This window comes from Schistocerca nitens, chromosome 1 (assembly GCF_023898315.1).
Source record: "Schistocerca nitens isolate TAMUIC-IGC-003100 chromosome 1, iqSchNite1.1, whole genome shotgun sequence".
Taxonomy (NCBI): domain Eukaryota; kingdom Metazoa; phylum Arthropoda; class Insecta; order Orthoptera; family Acrididae; genus Schistocerca; species Schistocerca nitens.
Window position 1 is genome coordinate 1,008,419,586 of NC_064614.1, and position 27,393 is coordinate 1,008,446,978.

Sequence of the window (27,393 nt, forward strand, 5' to 3'; positions counted from 1 at the left end):
AGAGTACTTATCTCCCTCATCTCTGAAAGTGCCTACTTTTGCATGGAGTCAAGCTCCTTGGACAAAAGCAGAGGCACTATTGACGGGGCTTCATGAGTGAGTCTGTCTCATTCTGTTTTGAGGGTGTCCTTTAGAGGCCAGGAGCACTGAGCAAGCTTTGAAGAAGTGAAGAAGTGTGAAGTAGGCATCACCTTAAGAATGACATAAACTTGGAAATCAGCTACTTTCTGCGACCTAGGAAAGATGATTTGAGCATATGTATCTGTAGGGCATAGTCCTTCAGATTGTATGGTGTATTCTGTTTCATAAATAGCATGGAGTGAGGCTACCCCAAAAATGTTATCCACTTTGGGATCAACTGTCACAAGAAAGTTTACTGTGACTGGGTTGTGAGTGAGTAAAACTGAAAGTTTCCATAGGCCTCAAGATTTGTCCCTGTTTCCTGCAAGATTGGAGACTCTGAACTTACATAAGGTTTGATTTAGCAAGGAGATAGAGGCAGCAGTGTGAAATAGCAGTTTTACTGAGAGCTTGCCTATGCATGTATCTAAGTATGTTTGCTGTGCTATGTTCCTGAGAAGTCTGCACTTCTGTGAATTCATTGTTCACTTGGTTCACTTCCACAGGTCAGAGTGTGTGTTTGTGATGGAGCTACTACACCATACCTCTTGCAGATGCGCTTTATTTTGCCACACCTGTGGCATGCTGTGTGAGTGGTGAAGGAAGCAATATTTACAGCCAGGCAGTGGCTCTGCCATTGAGATGGCCCATCGCTACTGCTGTTGTCAGTGGGATCATCCAAGCTGTGGAGTAGGTGAGAGCCATGCTGGAGATGACGTGACATCCTACATAACCAGTGCCAGGGAGCTGACTGCCATAATGTCTTCTTCTGTTGCAAACAAACTTTGGGGTGTCTGGACAGTTTCAAAGGCTTGTGCTATTCCTTTCATCAGAGACTGATCTGGTTTCCTCTGTGCGTGGTTTCTCACTTTTGAGTCAATGGTAAGACACATTATAATGTCCTTGATTAGAGAGTCAGGGTAGCTCTGCTCATGCAAACATTCATGTAGTTCCTGCCTAATCTGTGTAAGTTGGTGGCTCAGGTTGTGTATGGTTGATTGGATCCTTCTTTTGCTGCCAAAATTCTAACCTGGATGCAGTGACATGTTTCTTCATTGAAAAATATTATTTTAATAAATAAAATGTGCTACGCAACTCAAGGTCTTTGGCTCTAGTTTCTGTGTTAGGTGATACAGTTCAGGACTTCGTGACAAGAAAATGGCATTATGTCTTTCCGTGATGGAAATTTGTCAGTCTGTAAAATGTAGATGCAGTCGTTGGTGGTAAGTTTCCCACTTTTCACTTTCTTTGTTAAAAGGTGGGAAAACCATAAATATGGGTGGCATGGAAGACTTACCTGTTACATTGGTAACATTTGTATTTTTATAGAATAAAAAATCTGCATTAATTGTGAGTATTTTCTTAATTTATTGCTAGATTGGTTTTTAAGCCTAAAGCTTCATCTTCAGGTGCCACTAAATAATTATAAAAACATAAATGTGTGGTGGTTGGGTGAGTCAGTGATGGGCGCGGGGGCCATGTCCTGTTAAGCACATGCATTGTAGTATAGGACCAGCAACCACAGGTCCTGCCAGAACAACATGACATGGAAGTATAGTAGTTGCTGAAGTTGCTGCTTAATGACAACCCACACTCTATTTTGTAAAGGTTACCTATACTCAAAATTAATGGAGAATGCCCCTGGTTTATTTGAGAGATTGACATGTGTTAGAGAATGCTCCCTGGTGCAGTGCAAGCAGTCATTAAGTAAGCAGTCACAGCAATATCCAGTTCAGGCAGTTTCACGTTAAGTAAGCAATCACAGCAGTGTCCAGTTCAGGCAGTTTCAAACCCCAGTCAGTTACTAACAGAGTCTGAAGAATAAACACGTAAATGAAGTCCATAGTGAGAACCAAACCAATAGACCAACCAGCACACACTTCCACTGCACCGTTACCTGGCTCAAATTAGCCATGGGCCAGCTTATACACAAGATTCTGGTAGGTTTGATAGCACTACTAAAAAAAGTTTAGTATTGTGCATGAAAATAAAGAATGACAAAATTTTCCACATGCTGTATTTAAGTTGTGTAAGTGGCCAAAAATGCAAACTGCACTCCCCAGAAAAATTTATTATGCTTCATGGAGGCCACTGCGTAAATGTTAACATCTCTTTATCATTTCCTTTATGTTATTTTGAGATACATCTTTGTTATAAAGGAAGTAATTTGAGTTATGATTATCTGTTATTTTATAAGAAAAGGTGGTTTTTACTTCAGAAATACTGTATTCTTAAGTTGTTAAATATGGCCATTCCCTTTCAGTTGCTGTGTGGAATTCTTTTTTTTTTCCTTTCAAGGCATTCTATTCTTTTTGTTTATGTTTTAGTTGATTATCTTGAACAGTAAACAAATTTTTGTATTAGTTTAGCAAGTGCCCTGATCACAGAATATTGAGGTATTTATAGAGGAATAATGCAGATACTCATTTCAACAGTAACCTAGCTAAATTTAAACATCCTTTAAATTGATACAGTACTGGCATTGTTAATTTATGTGAGGTTTGTTTGTAAATTTTGTTTTTCACCTGAAACAATATTGATGTAAATCACTGTTATTCTGATTTTTTGATTTAGAAATCCAGGAGCAAAGACTATTGAGGAAGATTTGCTAACTGCTATGTTAAGAGCTGGCTTTATACCCGAGGAAGCTTTTACATCACCACAACAGATACAGTTTCAGAGGGCAGCACGCACAGATAAAGGTGTATCAGCAGCACGCCAGATACTCTCTCTTAAATTACGTAAGTGTTTAATTTTTTCCTCCAGAGTAGTGTTAACAATAAATTAACCCCAAAAGACTGTGAACTTGATGATGTAACTGTAACACCGGAAATGCATATCAGAGTTTCTCAGTGTGTTTGAACACATGCATGTGTAATTGAGTTCCAGACTAGATACAGAAGTAATAAGTTTCTTGATATTTAGTAGTTGTGTGAAAAATGGTACATTTATTACTTGCAATTAGAACAGTATCAGTAATAGGTGATTCAGAAAAAAAGACATTAACACACACTTATGCAAGTCAGGCAACTTTCTATTTACAACGTATTTTATCTGTCATAGGCTGATGAACATAGCTTTCCATGATCTTGATTATGTAAAATAATAATTAATTTTTTAATATTTCATTTTTGAAAGCATAGTTCATCAGTATGCACAAAATATCCTATAAAATTTTAGTGTTATGTACATTAGAAAATTTCCGTTGGGTGTTAATATAAGACATGAATTATTATAGTAATGAAAATTCCGGAATAAAAGCAATATATAAACATATAGTCAGTCTCACACACACACACACACACATTATTGCTACACTGCTCATAGACTCACTTGAAGATCATATGAAGATTGGAAATGCCAAATATTCTAAGTGACAAACATCACACTTGTCAGAGGAATCAAAAAGCAATGTATAATTTTTTGTACATAACTTATTTGTATCTGAAACAATGAACAGGTATTCCAATACCACAGAATTATGTTACTTATCTCATACCTGCAAAAAATTGTGAGACAAATTAGAAAATAAATAATTTATTAAAAACATTCTAGGTGCCATATCAGGGGACTAACTGGTTCCAAGTGCCAGTAAGAAAGCTTTTTTTGTTTTAAGTGCCATTAATAGTGAGGCACTACATTTTATTTGTGGTAATACAAATACAGGAATGAAACATTAATGTTTCAACTAGTAGAATTGAAGCACAAAAAACCATTTCTCATATCTTTTTAATATTTTACACGAGAATAAGAAAATTAAATTGAAGGAAAAAAATCTCTTATTATTGTCTTCTGTCTCTTACACAACTCCATGCCTGCGATCAGATGTTGCAAAGTTTACTGTGGAACTCTGTGCTGTTGAGGAAGAATTGGCAACATTATCAACATCTTTCTGTTTTGCAACTGATAAACATAACTGATGCCATACGTCAACCATGCTCTTCCCTCTTCTTTTGAATACACTAACGCTTTTCCATTCTTTTGTTTCAGAGTAAGAATTTTTAATAGCTGTTTGAAAAGTATTATGAAAAGGATAGACTGCTATTCAATGTAAAGATGACACTTTGAGTTGTAGACTGGCACATTGAAAACATAGTTACATTTAAGCTTTTGGCCAAAGCATAATTCATAAAAGGAAAACATACACACATTCACACAAGCAAATACTCACTCTCTCTCTCTCTCTCTCTCTCTCTCTCTCTCTCTCTCTCTCTGTCTCTCTCTCTCTCACACACACACACACACATACACACGCGACTGCTCTCTCCACCAACTCTGGCTATAGTACAACTGAAATATGTTGAACAGGAGCAACAATCTGGAGTTGTTCAGGAAAGGTGAAGGGATAGCAAGGTATGGGTAGGGGAAGAGGGATCAGTGCTGCATGTTGGAGTTTGCAGGGACTAGAGGTGGCAGAACAAGGCTGTCAAGTGCAGTATTGGGAGGTTGTGGGGAAGAGACGGGGCAGGGAGCAGAAAGGAGAGCAGCAGGTAAGGGGAAAAGACTGGTGGGTGTGTCAGCAGAAGGCAGCACACAGTGAGGATGAGGAGACGCGAATTGGGAGGAGGTAACAGGACAGATGGGGGAGAAACAGTTGGTGGAGGGCATGGGACAGTAGGTTATTGTAGGAGGAGGCAGGTCCCAGGAGTGGAGTCCTTTCACAGCTTTATTCTACCCCATCAGAGGATGGGCTGTCTGTGAAAGCAGCCATGTCATGTATCAGCTCTGCTGCAATCATTGCTCAGCTTTTTATTTTGGCATGACTACTAACCAGCTGTCAACCAGGCTGAATCACCCAGTGGTACAATATGCAGCTGAACACAACATGCCTGATTTCAGTGGCTGCTTCACAACTGGGGCCATCCACATGATCCTGTCCACCACCAACTTTTTTGAACTGCCCAGGAGGGAGTTATCCTTACAACACATTCTCTGCTCCCAAAATCTTCCCAGCATCAACCTACGGTAACCTACTTTCCCAATGCTCTCCATCCAACTATTTTTGGCCCCTCTGTCCTGTCAGCTCCTCCCATTTCACGTCCCATCTCATATACTGTGTGCTGCTCTCTGCCAGTGCACCCCTGGTCTTGTCCCTTTCTCTGCTCCTCTCTTTCCTCCTTCCTGTTTCCCTTCCCCTCCCTCCCACCTCACAACTCCCAATGCTGTGCTTGGCAGCCTTGTCCTGCCAGCTCTAGTCCTTCATTCTCCACCAGGCAGCGCTGATTCATTTTCCCCTACCCATAGCTTGCTATCCCTTCCTCAACCCCCTCTGGATTGTTGCTCCTGTTTGACGTATTTCTGTTGCACTCTGGCCAGAACGACTGCATATAGCAGTCATTAATGCATAAGATGTGCTTGCTTGTGTGAATGTGTGTGTTTTTTATTTTCTGAAGAAGGCTTCTGCCAAAAGCTTATATGTAACCATCTTTTCAATGTGCCTCTCTGCAACCCAATGTGTTATCCATATGGTGAGTAGCAATCAACCCTATTCATAATATTGTTGGTATTCCAACATGGACTTTCCACTGTTAATAGCAATTTGAGATTTATGAATATAAAATTTTGACGATACAGCATTTGGAGACTTGAAATGCTTCATTGTCAACAATGTATCAGCAGACTTACTAACCTCACAGTTTGGTGGCCATTTATTAGCAACAATATCATTTTTCTCTCTCTCTTAATTATATTTTTGAGAACCAACCACATTGTTTTGTCTACTCATTTCTCCAGCTTTTTTAGTATTTTTGAAACCCAAACTATCTCCTTCAATTACAAAGCCATTTAATTGATAAAAAGAAAAGCTTACATGCACTTTGCATATTGCCCATACTGTGCATTGGCTAAATGGGGGAGATCTTGATGCACAGCACTTGGAACTCTAGACAGAAGCGCTGCTTGGTACTAAGACCATGCACCACCTAGTAATGAATGTTTGAAATACTTGCTCCATAATTTGGCTACTCGCCAAGTCAAGGGACATGCAGCAGAGTGCCAACAACACAGTAGCACCGAAAACACATTAAAAAAAGTGGTACTTACAGTGTTTGACATTTCCACTATTTTTATAATCTCACAAGTTTTCAAGCTTTTAGCTCTCTTTAGATTTAGTATAGTGTACATTTCTCTCTCTCTCTCTCTCTCTCTCTCTCTCTCTCTCTTGCTCTCTCTCACTCATTCCCTCTCTCTGCAAGATACTGTCTGGTGTATTACAGAGGGGGTACATTAGTGTGGGATTATCATTAGTATCTATTCTTAACAGTGCAAGATCATCCAGTAACTATAAGGCACTAAATTTATACTTAGGAGTGGAATGCTCTTCCCATCTGCAAGTGCGCCTTAACCATTTCATGACTGTATTAATTACAATTTTGCATACTACTGTAAAAATTGGTTTTCTGCTTCTGGAATGGGTATTGAGTGAAACCATGTTTCTAAATTTTGATTGTTGTTTATAGATTTTCAATTATTTTAAATGAGATGTACATGTTCTGCTGGACTCTCGGAGAATTATTTGTCAAAAGAAGAAAGTAAGCACCATTATCATGTCAAACAAATTCCAAGCTAATAAGGCAGTTGCAGTTTTGGCAACTGCTCACCAGCCAAAAAATATAAGATTCTTCATGAGAAAAATAGAGATGGTACAACCTTAGCTACATCCTGTCCTGCATCCGTAACCGAGTACAGAGCTGTAATGGGAGCTGTAGACCAGTTTTACCAGCAGAGAGAAATGGTGGTCTGTCTTAATTTCGTTTTTTGACATTGCAATAGTAAATGGTTTCATCATGTAGGACTGTAATAATGGAGGAAAATGTGGCTAAAATTCTTTTCATCCAGCTTTCAACTGGGAGAAATATAAAGAGAAGGAAAGACAAACATTTGTTATGAAAAACAAACCAGCAATTTGTGGAGTTTTCTATTTGTATCAAATCGGGGTAATTAAAATAACAGTATGGCACCAAGTAAAATATATAAATATAAAAATTTAGACACAAAATTGAATAAAAGGTACAAATAGAAGTTCTCTACACACACTGGCCATAAGTGAAACCAATACACGAATTTAAAAGTTTTTTATCAATAAATATGTGCACAAATCTGTATATTTCTAGCAGACAAAGTAAAAAGACAATTAATACCTTTACTGAGCATATCAATTGCAAAAAGGAAAAAAAAATTACTTAAAACTGTGAAAACACAAGGCACACAATGCACAACTGAAAAAAATCTAGCGATATCCCGTGCGTTATGTGCCAAACGATGAGCCTGTAGGTTCCAAACAGTTGATAACTCTGGAAAATAAAGTTGTATGTGGGACACACATCTCACTGGTCTTGAAAGGCTTAAAGTCTGCAGTAGAGGGTACTTTATGTATAATTGTCACTCACCCACTTTCCTGTTTCAGTTGTGAAGATCTACTGTTAACAACTTACCATACAAGCTCGAGCTCTCTAATTTTGCCTTTGTGTTCTTTCCATGTGATATATGTTGGAGGAAGTAATACGTTCACTGACTCCTAAGAATATACTCTATTCAAATTTTAACCATAAACCACATTTTGATACGCAATGTCTCCATTTTAGCATCTATCACCAGAATTGAATGAACATCTCTGTGACAATTTTGCGATTACTGAAGGACCCTGTGATTTTTGTGAGCTACCTGCATTGTGAGTGGAGCAAACGTTCTAAGCATCCTTTAAATGAATCTCATTCTGGTTAAGGTGTTTTCTACAGTTAGTTTTATATAACTGTTCCACTTAAAATCGCTCCTTATATATAATACCATGTATTTAATGGTTGTAACTGTTTCCAGTGATTGTTTGGTAATCATATAATCAAACATTAATGGATCTTTTGGCTATTTATGCACAATATGCTACATTTGTATATGTGAGGATTGGCTGGCAATCCCTGTGCCAAGTCTTGATTCTTTGCCCATCTTTCTTTCCTTGTGTTTTGACTTCACTGTATACAGTAGAACCATTCACAAACAACCTCATGGATATTTGAATGCGGTGTTGTAATGCTCCCATTGGTATACTCAAATATACTTTTATTTCACAACATTTTTCTCTGTTAAGAATAACATGCTGTATTGAAACTTCCTGGCGGATTAAAACTGTGTGCCTGACTGGGTTTCGAACCTGGGACCTATGCCACCTCCTTGGTGGGAAAGGTTCCAGGCTCGAGTACCAGTCCGGCATTCAGTTTTAATCTGCTAGGAATTTTCAGTTCAGTGTACATTCTGCCTCAGAGAGAAAATTTGTTCTAAAAACACTCCCTAAAGCTGTGACTAAACCATTTTTCCACACTATCATTTCTTCCAGGAGTGCGAGTCTTGCATGTTTCGCAGGAGAGTGTGTATGAAGCTTGGAAGGTAGGAGATAAGGTACTGGTGGAAGCAAAACTATCAGAGTGATTATGAGTCATGCTTGACTAGATGTCAGTAGAACACTTGCCCACAAAAGGCAAAATTACCAGATTTGAGTCCCAGTCCAGTACAAAGTTTTAATGTTTCATGCAGTATCAGTTCAGTGCACACTCTCCTACAGCACAAACATTTATTCTGAATAATGTGTACTCTTTACTAATGGCTCTCCAATCCAACAGCAAAAAAGTGTGGCGGCAGGAGAACACGCACAAAAAGGTTTAACTTGTGTAAGCTTTTGGAGTCAGTCGCGCCTTCTTCCAGCAGAAGAGTTTAAGGGAGGCAGAAGAGTTAAAGGCAGCGGAAGAGGGGTGAAGGGAAAGGACTGGAGAGGTTTAGGAAAAGTGGTACAGTTCGGAAAAGTCTCCCAGAACCCTGGACAGAGGACACTAACTGCATGGGATGAGAAGGAAACGTCTAGTGCAGTCCCCAGCAATCAGTCTTTCCTTTTCATCCGGTCTGATAAGTCTCCCCTGACCTGTGGTTCGAGGTGACTTTTCTGAATTGTACCCTTTTTCCTAAACTTCTGAGTAGATTTTTTTATGTGTCCAGTTATAGTGTCAAAAATTTGTTACTTTCATTGTTATATTATAGCAGCAAAATAGGTATGATACTCCGTACTCACATATGTTGTACCTTGGGCAACACTGTGCAAATGTGTTGACTACTTTCCAGAAGTCAAGGATCCTAGCATCAACTTGGGCACCAGTGTCTAAAGCCTTATTGTTTTCACAGATGAGCAGAGGTGTACGATAATATTCTTCTTGGGTGTGCAACCGGATCATAACATCATATTGACACAATATTTCAGCGGTCCAACTGGCCGCTATCTTCAGGTGAGAGTGCTGGTACACTATCTCACCGGAACTGACTTCTCAGCACAAGCGGGGTTCCCTATATAGGCCGTGCGCGAGAAGGTGCTGTCACTGCCCTCCAGCGCAAGTAAACATACCGCGCCGCCAGTGGTGGAAACAGGCAAAATCAAGATATCGCTATCAAAAATTAAGAATTATTCTGACGATCGAAACACAGACCGTTGTTTTTTAATGTCTGAAACACTGGGTTCCAAGTCTTACTTAAAAGGTAACCCTTGTCTCTCTCTTAATATTATCAGATAAACGAATCTCTGTGGATTCTTTTAAAACACAGTCCCAATAGTGAGATGCAGGGGCAACCATTTGTGTCTCGTCATACAGCATTCTATGTCCCTCGGTGAGACAGTGCTCCGCCACTGCAGATTTCTCAGGTTGAAGCAACCGTGAGTGCCGCTGGTGCTCAACACATCGGTCCTGAATGGTCCGGATTGTCTGACCAATATAAGCCTTCCCACAGTGGCAAGGGATCTTGTACACATTGGGCTTCTTCAAACCCAAGTCATCCTTAACAGAGCCATGAAGCACTGTAAGTTTGGCTGGTGGATGAAAATTGCTTTTGATATGATATCTTTTTAGAATTCTTCCTATCTTTGAGGAAATGCTCCCAGCGAAGGGTAGAAAAGCCACCGATTTGCAGGTATCTTCTGCTGGTTCAGGCGAAGGTCCAAATTGAAAGCATGTCGGATCTGTTTACCTGTATAGCCATTCTGCTTGAACACAACCTTGAGATGGTCCAATTCTTGTGTCAAGCTTTCTCCGTCTGAAATGGCATAAGCTCTTCTCGCCAACGTCCACAGGACCCCTGTACGCTGGAACGATGGATGACAGCTAGAGGCATGCAGGTAATGGTTTCATGTGCGTAGGCTTTCGATAAACACTGTGTCCCAGTATGAGATTTTCACTCTGCAGCGGAGTGTGCGCTGATATGAAACTTCCTGGCAGATTAAAACTGTGTGCCCAACCGAGACTTGAACTTGGGACCTTTGTCTTTCGCGGGCAATTGCTCTACCATATGAGCTACCGAAACATGACTCACGCCCGGTCCTCACAGCTTTATTTCTGCCAGTATCTCGTCTCCTACCTTACAAACTTTACAGCAGCTCTCCTGCGAACCTTGCAGAACTAGCACTCCTGAAAGAAAGGATACTGCGGAGACATGGCTTAGCCACAGCCTGGGGGATGTTTCCAGAATGAGATTTTCACTTTGCAGCGGAGTGTGTGCTGATATGAAACTTCCTGGCAGATTAAAACTGTGTGCCCGACCGAGAGTTGAACTCGGGATCTTTGCCTTTCGCAGGCAAGTGCTCTACCATCTGAGCTAGCGAAGCATGACTCACGCCCAGTCCTCACAGCTTTATTTCTGCCAGTATCTCGTGTCCTACCTTCCAAACTTTACAGAAGCTCTCCTGCGAACCTTGCAGAACTAGCACTCCTGAAAGAAAGGATACTGCGGAGACATGGCCTAGCCACAGCCTGGGGGATGTTTCCAGAATGAGATTTTCACTCTGCAGCAGAGTGTGCGCTGATATGAAACTTCCTGGCAGATTAAAACTGTGTGCCCGACCAAGACTTGAACTCGGGACCTTTGCCTTTCGCGGGCAAGTGCTCTACCATCTGAGCTACCAAAGCACGACTGACACCCGGTCCTCACAGCTTTATTTCTGCCAGTATCTCGTGTCCTACCTTCCAAGCATTACAGAAGCTCTCCTGCGAACCTTACAGAACTAGCACTCCTGAAAGAAAGGATACTGCGGAGACATGGCTTAGCCACAGCCTGGGGGATGTTTCCAGAACGAGATTTTCGCTCTACAGTGGAGTGTGCGCTGATATGAAACTGCTGTCCATTGTTTCTCTTCTTTCCTCGCATTCCAAACTGCACAAGCTCTGACAGCGAAGCCACACTGTATCAACGGTCTCATCTGCACACAACACATGGTTACGCGAGTGCGCGAATTGTTGGTGCATCGTCTTCCCACTGATAATTATTCCTATTGATCGTATTTCCTCCCTCATTCTCATGTATTTTCGTGTGTTATTTTCCACACCTACCTGTGCCATGCAAAATTGTGAACCTCAACCTAACCAATACCTCGTCCTTCTCCCTCTCTCTCTTCCCTTATCCCATTATACACATTCTCTCACATCTCATCCATTCCATCTTTTTTCCCATATTTTTGTACTTTTCTACATATTTGTGTGTGTCTGTGCATATTTTCATGTACTTTTTCATATTTTTATATATGAGGGTTGACTGAAAAATACTGCCTCCACCTTCGTAACTCTTCAACAGTTGTCAGCATTGGTGTACGGCAGGTACTGGCGTGTTCCGTAGCCTCTTCTCTATAGCTCCAGTTGCTGGGAACCAACCATTGAATGGTTGTGTTGTTACAGTGTAAAGTATAGAGAGCCCTGCACAGATGGTCGGTCAATGCGATTTAAGCAACATGCAGTCATTTAGTTCTTGACAGCATAAGGTGTCACCTCAAGGAGATTCATCAGAGAATGAAAGCAGTTTATGGTGATGTGAGTACTGTGCATTGTTGAGGTGGGAACATCTGACCTGCATGACAAACAAAGAGTTGGATGTCCTGTGACAGTTACCATCAAGTTTCACAACCAAAATGTTGACAGATTGATTCAGGACGATTGTTCTATCACTCAGAGAGAAACTGAAAGCACAGTCGGCATTCACAAGAACATGCGGGTCACATTATTGTTTTGCTTGGCTATCGGAAGATCTGTGCACAATGGGTACCCCAGATGCTGATTCATGAAATGAGAGGGCACAGACTTGAAACTTGCCAGGAACTTGTCTCACGTTATGAGAATGAAGGTGACGCCTTTCTCCATTCAATTGTGACAGGAGACGAAATGAGGGTACACTGTTAGAACCCGGAGATGAAATGTTAGCCTATGGAATATTGACAAAAACACTCGCCCCAGAAAAAGAAATTCAAGACGCAGCCCTGAGCTGGAAAAAACGTGGCCACAGTGTTCTGGGACACAGATGGTGATATCCATGTTGATTTCCTTGATCGTGGAACAACAATAAATTCAGAGCTTTACATCACAATGCTGTGAACTCTGGAACGATGGCTAACAAGGGTCCGAAAGGAAAAGGGAAATGTTTTCTTGCGGATGACAATGCCAAACCACACACTTAATGAGCCACCACAGCAGAACTTCAGAAACTGTATCTCACAACCGTACAGCATCCTCCATTTAGTCCAGGTTTAGCACCGTCTGACTTCCATCTGTTCCCTATAATGAAAGACGATCTGTGGGGACATCCTTATGCTTCTGTTGGAGATGTTGAGAGAACTGTGAGACTGTAGTTGTGATAACAGTGTGTCGACTTCTTCCGTGACGGCTTCAGAAAATTTGTTTATCATTCGCAGAATTGTATCCAATTGGCTGGTGATTAAGTGGAAAAGAGAATATTGGTCATTAAAGATCACATTCTAAGGATTATTTTTGCATTTGATTTATTAAAATATTCCCATCGAAACCCATTTAATGAAGGTGCAGACATGACTATTCATTCAACCCTCGTATTTGTGAGTGTTTTCTGTATCTATACATATTTTTATTCTCCTTTTTCTGTTATCCAGCTCCCCTCACAACCACCTAATGCCTTCATTTTCCCCATTTCCTGTGTCATTTCTCATTTTCCCAACACCATCCTTACCACAATGGACCCCTGCTCCATCTTTCTCCATCTTGCTCCATCTGACAGTTCAGAAAAGTATCCCTTTCCCTGGCTACAGCCCAGTCCCACATGCTATGTCTTAAATTCTGCCTGAACCATTAAATCCCCCCCCCTCCCCCCAACAGCATAACCATAAAAATTCTTTTCTTTGGATCCCACCCTTCCTTTCACAATGACTTCCACTATTTCATTTTCTGCCTGTCCCTGTCCCTCACAAACCTAGGAATGCAAGCACATGTCTCCATGGCACAGGCATCCCAGAACCACGTCTGCACCCTCTGCAAGACACTGCTACTGTGCAATCCATACTAAATACATCACATCTCTGAAATTGAGTCCCTTGTGCTACAGCATCTGGAAGAGCATTCCAGATACTACCTCCACAAGTTATCCAACCTGCTGACTTCTACTGCCACCTTGGGGGACCACTGTTGTCACGTTGGGGCGCCACTCTCTAACCCATAGCCCAGTGAAGGTGTTCCTCCACGTCAACCACTCATAGCACCCAGACCTCATCTAGCTGATGTTTTCAACCTGCAATGTCTTCCACAACTACCCGCCAACACTCCACTAAATCCAGAGCCGAAACAATTTTGGAACACTGTTGTTGACCTCTCCACCAAAATCCTCAGCTTCAAAAAAGTTTCAATTCTATCCAAAGGCCTTCAGCTTTACACCCAGATTTAATCATTTTTGACTTTCAAAGATCTACTCTCCTACTCCCGATCCCTGCAGTGGAAGTCTATCTAATCCCAACTTTGAACCGTGTCTCTTCTCGTTCATACCACCATCCAATTGTAATCCCTTCTCCTTCCCACCTAACCAGCCCCTGATCACCTTCCAAGAAATCCTTAACTCAGCTTGACCTCTCATCCTTTCCCAGGTTCTTCCCTAAGATCATCAACCTTTCAACAGAAGAAAAGGCTCTCATACACGTCATCAAAACAGATCCCCACCTACCTCAAAACCAGTCCTGACCTACCTCAAAACAGACTCTGACCTAGTCACCCATCTGCTGACGAAGGTTCCACCATTGTCGTTATGAATCGCAGTGACTACCTGGTTGAAGATCTCTGCCAGCTATTTGACTCCTTCACCTATAAACTCTGCTATAGTGATCCCAGAAGTCCAACATAACCTTTAATCCCTGCTTAAAGCTTTAGGCTCTTCCCAGATGCTTTCATCTGGATCCATTTTCCTCCTCACTCTTATGATACCCTACAAACCAACTTCTACATGCTTCCTGAAATCTTCAACAATCCTGTAGCTGGCTGTTGTGCTCCCGCTGAAAGAATTTCAGCCCTCACAGACAAAACCTCCAACCAATTGCCCAAAATCCACTTTCTTCACCGACTCTCTACCATCCGCACCCCGTTATCTCCTGGGTGCTTACTCGTCACTCTTGAAACAACTTCCATATACATCAACATTCCTCCGTTTTATGGTCTTGCTGCTGTTGAGCACTTGTGTTCCTTCAGATTCCAAACCCACAGCCTCATCCTTCATACACTTCACTAACTTACACTTCTCCTTTGAAGGGAAGATATACAGACAAATTCATGGGACAGCCATAGGCACCCTTGTGGTACCATCGTTTGCCAACCTGTTTGTGAGCCATCTAGAAGGTATCATCCTAGCCTCCGAAAACCACTGGTCTGGTTCACATTCATTGACTATATCTTCACGATCTGGGCTCAAGGCCAAGACCCCTTATCCTCATTCTATCACAACCTCAACAGCTTCCCTTTCATTTGCTTCACCTAGTCCTCCTCAACCCAGTGTGCCACCATCCTGGACATTGGTGTCCTCTCTGAAGGCTCCATCCACACCTTTGTCCAAATAAAACCCACCAACCACCAACAGTACCTGCATTTTGGCAGCTGCCATCCCTTTCACACCAAAACATGCCTCCAAAACAGCCTGGCCACCCAGGGACGGTGTACCTGCAATGACAAGAACTCCCTTGCCCAGTATACTGAAGGTCACATCTAAGCCTTCAAAGGCAGGCGCTATCCCCCAGACCTCTTCCACAAATAGATTTCCTGTGCCATCTCCCCAAACCTCCCACAACCCCTTGAGCCTAATACAAAACAATGCCCCCTTCATCACCCAATACCACCCTAGAGTGGAATAGCTGAAACATTTCCTTCATCAGGGCTTCGATTATCTATCATCATGCTTTGAAGTGAGGGACATTCTGCCCCGTATCCTTCCCACGCCTCCTAAAGTGGTGTTCTGCCACCCACCCAACCTCCACAACATCCTAGTCCATCCCTATCCCACTCCTAATCCCAACCCCCTACCACAAGGATGATATCCCTATGGAAGGCTCCAGTGCAAGACCTGCCGAATCCACCCACACAGCACTTCCTTTTTCAGCCCTGTTGTAGGCTTATCCTGCCCTGTCAGAGTCGGGGCCTCTTGGCCAAGAGGAAGGGGGATCACTCTGTGGCACAACATGCAGCTGAATGTTGCTTGATTTCCGTGGCTGGTTTGCAGCCGGGTCCATCTGGATCCTCCTCTCCACCACCAGCTTTTCTGAACTGTGTGGCACACCTTCCACCTGACTGTTCTCGCTCCCTCTGTCCTATCACTTCCTCCCAATTCACGTCCCGTCACCCTCATTGTACTCCACTCACTGCCAACATAACACACCCACTGGTCTTTTCCCCTTCTCTGCTCCTCTCCTTTTCCACCCCGCCCCCCTCCAGCCCTCCCTTCCTCACAGCCTTCTGACACTGCACCTGGCAGCCTTGTCCTGCCACCATCTAGTCCCTGGACTCTCTATCAGGCAACACTCGACACTCAGTTCTCTCCCTCTTCCTGTACCTGTAAACTGCTAGCCCTCCTCCTTCCCCACCCCACTCCAAACTGCTGCTTCCATTTGATGCAGTTGCATTTTGACCAGAGTTGGTGAAGACAGCAACCGTGTGTGCATGAGGTGTGTGTGTGTGTGTGTGTGTGTGTGTGTGTGTGTGTGTGTGGGCACACTTGTGCGTGTTTATGTTAGTGCTTTGCATGCATGCAGTGTGTAACAATCTTTTCTTTGTGCCTGTCTATAACTCAGTATATCATGTCTATGGTGAGTTACACTCTGTCCTTTTCATAATATTGTTGATACTCTAACCTTAAATTTCCATTGTATGTATTCAATTTTTTATGATAAAAAAACAATCAAAAATAATTTTAAAATTGTACATTGTATTATAACTGAATCTGATTATTAACAATTATAAACTGCTGATGTAGACAATTCTTGTAAACAATTTGTTTTGAAAAGGGAATTTTACATGCAAAGTGACTGCACATAGTACACGTCTTTGTTTTTCAACCTCCCGCAGAGGGTGCATGTCTGACGCGCCTTTTTTTCTGGAGGACTCGATGTAGCTGAAGTTAAAGACTCGATGTAGCTGAAGTTAAAGGTTGTGGATACTGGAGCTGTAGATATGCTTCGAGGTCTGTTGAGAGACAGCTATTTTTATTCCTGGAATACATATATTCCTTCATTAGTTCAAGGGACAATATTTTCAAAAAAATTCTAATTAAAATGGGTCTTTCATTTTCTTTCAGCGTTTCCTCCAGCTATATTTATAATTCCCTCCAGCTATATTTATAAGGGTGAAAAAAATCAATAAGGGCACCTTCTTGTTGTTCTGGCTACACTGTTTGTAGCACGTAACTTAGTCTTCGTGTCCACTCCAACTTTGGTCCTATTATAATCCAGAATAATATCTGGCTGTCAACTTTCCAGGTCTATGTCTCCACTATCATGCATCATACACAGCAAAACATCTGCTTTATTTATTTTGTTGACGTACAACATGAGAGTTTGATCTTTCTGGCAACTAAATATTGAAGAACCTGCAGCTGTCATCTTATTAGGCAAAAATTCTGGATGAATGATGCCTTTGTTTTTTTTCTTGTAGTTCCTAAAAGTCTAGTACTTCTTGATGGAAGGTATGTGTCTAGAGGCATTAGAGGTACATGAATTATCAGCAATTAAATTTCTGTTTGCATTGACTATGTCCTCAACAAGACATTTTGCAATTTCTTCTGGCAGAATACAGACTGGTTGTTTATCAATATATACCTTCAAATTTCCCCAGTAAAATATCTTTACATCTGCCACTGCATACATTTTGATGCTATATTAGGCATGTTTCGATGGTGTATATTGAATACATGAACAGCGTGCACAAAATTAATTCAGCATTCCGTCAACAGTAACAAGTTCACTCATGCTGTAAGATTTTCTTACATTTTGAACAAAGCTCTCAATAATATATCTTATGGCAGCAAGTTCCTTAAGCTTCCTTCTTTCCTGCTGGGCTGCACTGTCATTGTACTGAAGGCTCCTCAAAATCATAGAAACCTGTGAAACTTGTGGCCACTCTCAAAAGTGGTATTGCTGTCCCATTCTTTGCCCATAATTCTTCCACATTTACCATTCATCCCCTTCTCAAGCCTACTTGAATAAGGATACCTATTGTGGCCAATAGTTCTTCTCTGGTTAGATCAATGCAATCTTTGGGCCAGATGTACACTGGGTGTAAATTTTCGATTTTTGGATTATTTTGTCTTAGAATTTCGGAGTTATCTTTACACTGAAAAGTTTCAGAAGTACATCAGTTGGAGATATGAAATCCCTTACTTTTCTTCTTGGGCCAGCTAAGATTTGTATTATATTTTCTTAAAAGTGTGAAACACAGTTTTGATTGCACATTTATTAAAAATGTTACCAGCTTTGACCTTTAGTAGTTGCCCAATCTTCAGATAATGCACCATCTGGCTGACGATCATCACACGTGGAACAGCTGTGCTGGCCCCAGTCGCAGTTTTGCTGACCCGAGTCACAGTTTTGCGACTGGGGTCACCACAGCTGTTCCAAGAATGATCATTGTCAGCCAGATGGTGCATTTTCTGAATATTGGGCTACTACTTAAGGCCGAAGCCAGTCATATTTTTAATAAATGTTCAATTAAGACCATGTTTTCCCAATAATTTTATCTAAACTTATGATTTTTTTTTAAAAAAAATTACGATTTCAATAACACTGGTTCACACCATTTTGCAATTTATTGTTCCAAACATAAAAATCTTCAGCCATTGTTTCAACTTTGCTCTCTTCACCACTCCCCCCATCTTTTGTTTCAGAATCGTGGTTAGCCTGTGTTGTTTCTTCTTCAATCAAATCTGAAGGGATCACTTTCCTCAAAATCTCAAGTTGATTGTTTTTTGAGCTGTTCTTTCATTCTCTTCTTCTTCTAATTCTTATAAAATTTTATGAATATCTTCAAGTTTTACCAGGCTCCACCTGAAAAAAAACAACATTCTGAATGTGTACTAGTCTACTCACTAACATTAAAAATAAGAAAAACAACAAGAATCATACTTACATTATGTAAAAAAAGAGTTTAATGGAGAATAAAAGTGACCAAAAACAAATGGAATGCGAGATGTCACTCGTTGTATTCTGTACAACAGCCAGGCATGTGCTGACTAAATTCTGAAGGGTAGAAATGTACCCACAACAAAGCAGTGGGAAGGAGCAGGCATCAAGAAGAGTATTGTCACAAGAAACAGCTAGTACCAGTATTCCGAGAAGCCGACTGGAGAGGCCTGCTAGTCATGTGGAATCAACATGCAACCACATTAGAACACAGAACGGGGTACAGCGAACCTAAGGTATCAGCTGTTTGGCTGGCGTTGACAAAGTCCAGGTGTCAATAACTGACAGGCTGTTGTCCATAGTAACAGTCTAAGAGTCCAGTGGGGAAGAGATTCTGTTCAGGCAGTAATAATATCAAATTAACGTTCTTAAGATTTACAATAAATTTTTTTAAACCCTAGACTATAAATTGTATGGAGAGGTGGAAGGTAAATTACAGCAATGTGAAATCATTGGTTGCTGTGTAATAATTTTACTCACATTGGATTTTGTGACAAACGATTCTTTCTGATCATAGTATGAAAGCTTTCACGACCGGATGACATATCGCCTGGTAAACCTTCCGGGATGTAAGGTTTCATGGACCACGACCTTGCATCCCGGAAGGTTTACCAGAAGAGATTCTTTCTGATTTTTGCTGGAAATCATGAAAAGGAAAGTTACTACTCACCATGTAGTGGAGATGCTGAGTCGCAGAGCTTTCAGTTGTCTGAGACTGCAGTTGTCTGTGTGTGTGTGTGTGTGTGTGTGTGTTGTCTATTGCTGATGAAGGCATTAATGGCCAAAAGCTTTAATTGTGAGAGTCTTTTTGTTGTGCCTACCTGCAACCCAGCATCTCCGCTATATGGTGAGTAGCAACTTTCCTTTTCATAATCTTGTTACATTTCATCCTGCATTTTCCATTGTTTGATTTTTGCTGGAAATCATTTCTTTTCTTCAAACAAAGTTGCATATTTGGCTAGAACAGAGTACAATACTTCCCAATCTGCCCTACACAGATGTTCAAGTTTCTTTTCACTTTCAAGTTTTATAGGTGATGTAACTGTGATGGAATTTATGTATAGTGTTGTTTCAGGCTGTTCATTTTCTTGTTACACAGTTGTATCTCATCAGTATTTATTTCATGCACTTTGGCGAGTATGGTATCCTGGGGTATTTTAATGTCACTGCTTCCAAAATTTGGCAAAAATATATCCTCTTCTGTTGCACTCATTCAAGATAAACTACATTGCATATCTGTCTGTTTACCATCCAGAACTTTATTTCTTGTTAATGGTTCCACTAAGAAAATATCTCCTCTTAATAAATCTTTTATTAACATTATCCAAAGGATTGTCCCAGTACCACACAATATTTTCTTGGTTTCATTTAACTTCAGTGGTGTGGTCAATGGTTTATTGGAACGTGACCATTCGCTCTGTTCTCCCTTGCATCCTTATAGTGGGAACACTGCCAAAAAGTTGGACATTTCCCCAAATTTTAACTTCTTGTGCTTGGAAGTTAGCTAAGTCATGGAAATGGCACAGGAAATCATTACTTAAACTGGCATTGAAATTGTGGTCATGCTTCCACATCACTTTGAGTGTGAACGCATACTTCCTTCTGTCTGTTTCCAGTTCCACATTTTGTGGACCTATTGGTTAAATTACCATTTTTCCCAAATCAGTCAGTCTACAGTGTGGCAAGTTTGATTCTCTGCCATGAGTGGACTTAATGAACAAAACACTTCTGCAGCTGTATCAGTGATAAAGATCGGCTGTCTACTATTGATTTTACCTTGCAAAGTTACATTTGCCACCTGAGTAAGTTCTACCTCTCTTACTGGACTCACTTTGTAGAAAACGAATGAGGGACAGTGGCAAAACCATTCCTGTTCACTCTTTCTGTATTTGCATTCCTTTGATCACCACAGTAACCTTTTTGGCTAGCTGAGCAATGCTGTAGAGAGTGACAGTTTGCTCTCTCGTGTCCAGTCTTCTTACAGTAGGCACATGCTGGTGCTAAACACTCAAGAGCCTTTTGACCTGGGCATTTTCAATGAGTGCAGCACTTTTTGGCAGTGAATGAACGTCTTAATGAGGCTTACTCCGGTGGAAGATTGGATGAATTGCCAAGACTCCTCACGTAGAAACACGAGTTTTATGGCATCCTTTAGTTTGCTCGGTGAAGTTCACGTCACCTCAGCACCCACCTGTGGGTCAATCCGGCAAACAATTACATCTAGGCAATGAGCTTCTACTTTGCTGAGTAGTACCTAATTTCTTTAGTTACTTTCTCCTAGTAATATATGTATGACATGATACGGCTCTTATTTTGTCACCAAAGTGCTCTAAATTATCTTCAGAACTGTGGCATAGGGTGGCAAGTTTGTCCCTGTAGTAGCTAACACAGTGCTCATCTCCAATTCTATCAACAGGCCCTTTTGCAAGGACATCAAGTGCCTTGGTATTTCTGAACCCTTCCAGGAATTTACATAAGGATGTGCCTCTCCTTGCAACTTAATGTTCGCAACTACTACCGACACTCTGTCACTCCATGTGAGCCAGTTTCCCTACATCATATTAAATTTTATATGAAGATGTGGACATTTTCAGCTGGTTTGCCAGTGAAGGTTGCAACGAGTGAACCCTGTGCAGCATCAATTGCCGACCAGGATGCAGCTGGCTGTGGGAAGCCCCGAAATGTGGAAGTGAGGCTAGCTGCTGTTTAGTCCCCCTTAAACATCCCAACAACCACCACCACCATCTCTCATAATTGGTTGCTGTTTTGGTGTGTAGTCGGATGGTTGACTCTTTCCCTTTTTTTTGTTCTTGTGGTCAGTCAACCAGTCTCCGGCCATCTTCTTTTCTTCTGTTTCTTTCTGTCTGGTGTTCATCTGTACTCTTCTTGTCTGTAGTGTTCGTTGCCGCATTTGTGTTCTTTCAGTGCCTGGGGGGGGGAGTCTCCTTCCCCCTGGGGTTTTACCTGCTCTGCAAATTTTCGTCTTGCCTGTTTTTGGAATGGGGGACTGATGACCTTCGCTGTTTAGTCCCCCTTAAACATCCCAACAACCACCAGCACCACCTGAGGCTAGCTGCAGGCTGTGCTTTGCTTCGCAACATTGCATTTACTAATGCTTCATTAAGGCACTTTTGCAGATCTTCATTCATCACTTCAAGTTGATAAAGCCTTGCTTACATATCAGGATCCATCCCCAGCTGTCCCTGTGACCTGGTGGTGGCCATCGCTTTAAACTATACACATCAAAACAAACAAAAAGTCTTCGTTGGCAGCTCTTGGCGATGTCTGTAGGAGCGTCAACACCCGTGGCTTCTTCTCCCCAAAAACGAAGTTCATAACTTAGATTTGTCAATTGATGAATGGTGTTCCAAAGTCAGGCAGTGAACGGAGGCAGTGCCCAGTTTTGGGGTGGCATTCGGTCATTATATGACATTGTGCAAAGGCAGCAGAGGCAATGGTTGTGGTCGGACAGCCTTGTGCAGCTGCAGCAATGGCTACAGCTCGGGGTAGACTAGGGCAGGCAACATGGACTGAATGTGCTAAGCACTTGACTGTTGAATTGCAGCACATACCTGGCGATCCCATACAACTGTTCCATGCATCTGCTCATAGCTTAGTAATTTGCATGAGGCACCTCAGTGTCAAAAACATGATGAATTCAGCATCCCACTTCTGAAGCCAGTTCGCATACCACTTGAAGGTGTAGTCAGGAGTAGAAACTGATGTGCACTTGTAATTAATATATGACACTTAGGTGTAGAAAAACAAACCATATTGAGTTATGGGTTCAGGGACAACAGAAGATAACTCCATTAGTCCCAGATCCATCTCAAAGGAGGAGGCAAAATGCAGAGGTAAAGGAGCTAAGCCATTTAGTGTCTGCTCTAGGTGGCAGCTCAGAACAGAAGAGAGAGACATTTTTCAGCAGTGGCTCCAAGAACACCCAGTTTGATTGGCTGATGATGATTTGGCCCAGTCAAATGTGAACTTGTTGATTGTTGTTGTATCAGCTGAAAGGTGATGGAGGAAGATGATGATCTCTTCATAAAATTTAAGTAATAAAAATTACTCACATTTGGGGCATGGGGACACCTTGTACAACAGCACTCTCTCCAACCCCCCCTTGCCTTTTATTAAGGCTGTGTCTAGTGCTATGATTAAAAAATCCATAAAAATGTCTTCATATTTTCCTTGTCTTCTCAAGTTGGTCACATAGATAAGTTAGAATTGTAATTTCTCAATATGTTTTGGGTGACAGGAGGAGTGCGCTGTGTGGGAGACTGTCCATGTGGTGGCAGATCTCTTGCAGGCAGGGAATGGCTTAAAACCTGGTGCTGTGATAGTTGTTACGGCAAAATGGTTTGTAGTGATTCTGTTTATCAGGCTGAGTATTAGTTTACTAGTTTTCCAAACATCTGCGACTGTTTGGCACAGGATCTTGTGATTCAGATTGTGGTTTCACTCCACATGCTGCAGGTGTCTGTCCTGATTAGATCAGGAGTATGCCTGATAGTTTTTCATTGGTTGGTATTGTCCTGTTAACAACCTTCTACCATGTACTGCAGACTTCTGATGATAAGAAACATGCTGAGACATTTTGACACATTGTGTTGTATCAGTGTTGTGTAAATTTTGAGTCAGTGGCATTTTTAAGTGGGTTCCCTCTGACTGCATCATATATTTTCTCTGCAGTCTTTTCTCTGGGTTTGAGGGCACTTCCTGTTATGTAGCTCTTCTGCATGTAGTATTATCGTATGTAGTCAATTGTAAATGGAATCTTCTGTGTGTTCCATGGGCGCTGTTTCGGACTCTTGTCTGTATTTGTCAAACAAGACTGTTGTTGGATTGGATAGATTGTTTTGTATAATTCTGGGTGTCCTGTGGATCAGCAGAATAGCTCACTTTGACATGAAATTGATTACGCCAAGGCCTCCTTCTTCTGGTTTTAGAGTGCATATGATGTATGCAATCTTAAAAAATCAAGATTTTGACAATAAATATATGTTTTATTATCTTCTCCTTCTCTTTTGAATGACAGGTTTCTTATTGAGCTTGCTTTTGTTAGTGCACTGGTAGAACATGGTACTGTTTGCCAGTTATATGCTGCCATATTTTGTATATTGGCTTAGCCATGTACTCCCTAGAATTTTATGTTTCTCTTTTATTCTGAAAGAAGGTTGCTGGTACTGTCTTGTTTCTGTGTCTATAGATACGAGCACAATTTTCTTAGGCATTATTATTGCACCAGATGCTCTTTCTTATAAATTTAAATCTTCCTCAGACTTATGCCACAGTTGTGAAAGCCAGCATCTGCATTGAGCAACACAGCTACAACCAGATTCTCTGCCAAGTATAATGCTCTGCAGAAGAACAGACTTTTGGAGTGCAGAGGACAGCACGACAGAGCCTTTCCATGATGGGCCGCTAGACATATTGTATGCTACTGCAGAGAAGGATGAATGTTCAGTGCCTATTACACCACAAGACATCAACCATCATAACAGTTAATCACAGATGATTATAATCAACCTTTGGACCTTGGACGAGGTCGCTCCCCAACATGCACTAGCTGTTTCCTGTCGTCTTGCAGAGGTACCGACCACTCGCCAAGCTGCCAAATTCAGGAGAACTAAGTGAGGCAAGTATCTATGGAGGTGAACTGCCCAGGCACTAGACAACGCAAGAGGTGTCCTTTTCTATAATGTTGAACACCTATCAATCCTAGCTAAAGAAGACTGTGTTCTGTGATACGAGAATGATTGTGCTCTAGGCTGCAGACGGAAATATGTTCAGCCAACAGGAACTTGTATTGCAAGAATAACTGTCAGTGACATAATTCAGCCCTTCACATTTGTTGTTTTAGTGGAATATAGTTGGTTGGTTGGTTGGTTGGTTTGGGGGAGGGGACCAAACAGTGCGGTCATTGGTCCCGCAGAATGTAGCTAATAATGTTATTGTCGGATAGAACTTCTTACTGGTATGACAAGCAATCATAGGCTGTGGAGGATAATATCTTCAAATTGATGAAGCTATTCAAACAAACACACATAACAAAGAATCTTGGTGACTGTTTGCTATTGAAGAGGTTATCCCACTGTCATCATTTCCACTTCCAATCATCTTTCTAGATGCTCATTTTAACTGTGAACCTTTTGTCAGTTGCAAAAAGCTAGTCAGTCTCACATACCAGGGACAGTCATAAACACTGCAGGTTGCCAAGAAAAAAATTGGGTAACTGACTTCTAACAAGCTGCCACAACTCATTCCTAAAGGTATGCGAGTAGGAACAGCTGAACCTGTCCAGAGTGGGCAGCTGAGTGCCTTTGATGAAGGATCATTCTCTTTTACTGCAACAGACAATTCAATGGGGGAAGCTTCTGTCGAAATGCCAGTAGGATCTGCCCTGACCAAGCCAGATCCTACTGGCATTTCAATGGAAGCTTCATCCATTGCATTGTCTGTAGCAGTAACAGAGAACGATCCTTCATCAGTGGCACACAGCCGCCCACTGTGGACTGGATCGGCTGTTCCTACTCACATACCAATATCAGTGACAGTTAGCAATTTTGTGCCAATTTTTGGGTGCCTCCAAACCCATCATGGAAATAAGATAGACCATAGTAAAATACTATCAACACTGGGAATTATTCATCAATAAGCCAGCACTTGTAAGTGTGTTGCTGGCTGATTGACACATTATTTGGGAGGAAGTGGAGAAGATGCTGCAGGGTGACATTGCTGAACCATCGATATGGCGTTTTTGAAGAAGGATGGGGCATGAAATTTCTGCATCAACTACTGATGACTGAACAAAATCACCAAAAAAAAAGATGCCCTTCCATTGATGGATATTGATGATGCCCCAAACTACTTGCAAGGCCAAAAGTATTTCTCAGCTATGGATGTGCAGACAGATTACTAGCATATTGAGGTCGACAAGGCTGATTCCATAAGACAGCCTTCTTAACTCTTGATAGCCTTTATGAATTTTAGTCGTGTAACATTCCAGCCATCTTTGAACTTACAACGGACAACCTGTTACAACACCTTAAATGGATGATGTATTGTTGCTATCTGAATGACGCTGTCATTTTGTTGAAGTATGTTCAGATCGCAGGCCTCTGCCTGAATGAGAAGAAATGCAATTTCATCACCAAAGAAATAAAAATCATGAAGCACCTAGTGAATGGTGATGAAGTCCGTTCCAGTCCAGAGAAAATAAGAGCAGCCATGGACTTTTTGACTCCTTGGCACATTCATGATGTGTGAAGTTTCGTCAGAATGTGCTGTTGCTGCCGGTGATTCATAAAGGGCTTGTGCTCCAAGATACATCTCTGGCAAGAACCACTGCAGGGCGAAGCCAAATTTTCCTGGAACATGGTGCAAAAAAGATCTTTCCTTGTCTTTATATGGACGCTTATGTCCTCTCCAGTCCTAATATTGTATGACTAGAATGCTGAGACAGAACTTCACACTCATATTAGTGGTAATGGGATAGGTGCAGTTCCAAAGCCGATTTAGAAGTTGATAGCTTATGCTTCGAGGGTGCTCTCCAAGCCCGTGATGAACTACTCTAAAATGGAGCGTATGTATTTGGAAAACTATTCACTGTTATGACGGACTACCATTCTGGATGCTGTCTGATTAGCCAGAAGGATTGAGAGCACTATAACACCAAGCATCTTCAGTGAAATATAGCCCAGGAGATTTGGTATGGATTTTTGTGCCTGTGTCGAAAGTGGGACTATCAGAAAAGTTGCAGAAATGCTATTTTGGACTGTATTGTGTTTTTCTTTGTTTGTCAGACATCACACATGAAGCTGAGGATTGTGTCCATTCACCAAGGAGACAAAAGCAAAGAGATTTCCATGTTCTCCATATGAAGCCCTACAACAGTCCTGAGGTGTAGATTGCTGATAGGAACTTCTTGTGCAAGGAAACTACAAGTCCACTTGATGATCGTGAAGCTTCGACCTGCAATGCTCGTCATTGCGAAGAGGATGTAACAACACGATCTGAATTTAAGAATTTTCCAGTGCTGCCATACAGAAGAACATTGCGAAATCTATATCTAGAATGCTGTAGTCACGTCCAATAAGAACTTCTGAAACAGTGAATCACTGTTTCTCCAGGAGATGGAACAATGATGTGAGCTGTGCTGCATCCAGTGTGGAATAGCCATCAACATTGCATGCTGACCTGCTGCAGGCTGCCACTTCAAATCTGAGCCCCACCGTATATTTGTTATTTAGTATTTATTGTTTTTAGAAGGCTGTAAAAATTTCTTGTATTTGTAATGTTTGTGTATTCTGGAATAGTCAGTGTTTGTGTAACTGGCGGACCTCTCTGTTTAGTAGACAATTCTATTCTGTCTGAACATTAGTGTTTGTAATAAACATGCTTTCAGTGCTAAGTATTCTAATTCAGTAATGACTCTAATGAGGGATTTGGACTTGATTGTGGTCACTACTTGACAGTATCAAGGTTTCTAGATAGTCATGTGTCCCGTGCTCCATATACAAACTGGATTGGATATAAAATCATTAATGTTGGTATGAAGGAGTCTCTGTTATACACTGCACAATGGCTTGTGGAGTATATATGTTGGTGTATACGAAATATGCTGACCACTAATTTTGCTTCTGACTAAACCTCCTTTTTGATAATAACATATGGGTAAACGCTGAAGACTTTCATATGCCTGGTTCATTACATCATAAGCAAGTACTTTGTGACAAATTTGAAATGTGCTTAGGACTTTCCTGTACTCAAGAAACATGCTATCATCTTGGAATACAACCATTGTATAA

The 27,393-nt window shown here is 41.4% G+C and overlaps 1 protein-coding gene across 1 annotated transcript in view; it reads left to right on the top strand.

Moving 5' to 3' along the window:
* Nucleotides 1-27,393, top strand: part of LOC126195589 (pseudouridylate synthase 1 homolog) — a 95,128-nt gene that overhangs the window by 28,490 nt on the left and 39,245 nt on the right. Inside the window, exon 3 of the mRNA XM_049934217.1 lies at nt 2,695-2,861. Within this exon, the coding sequence (XP_049790174.1) occupies nt 2,695-2,861 (167 nt within the window). The remainder of the gene's footprint in view (nt 1-2,694; nt 2,862-27,393) is intronic.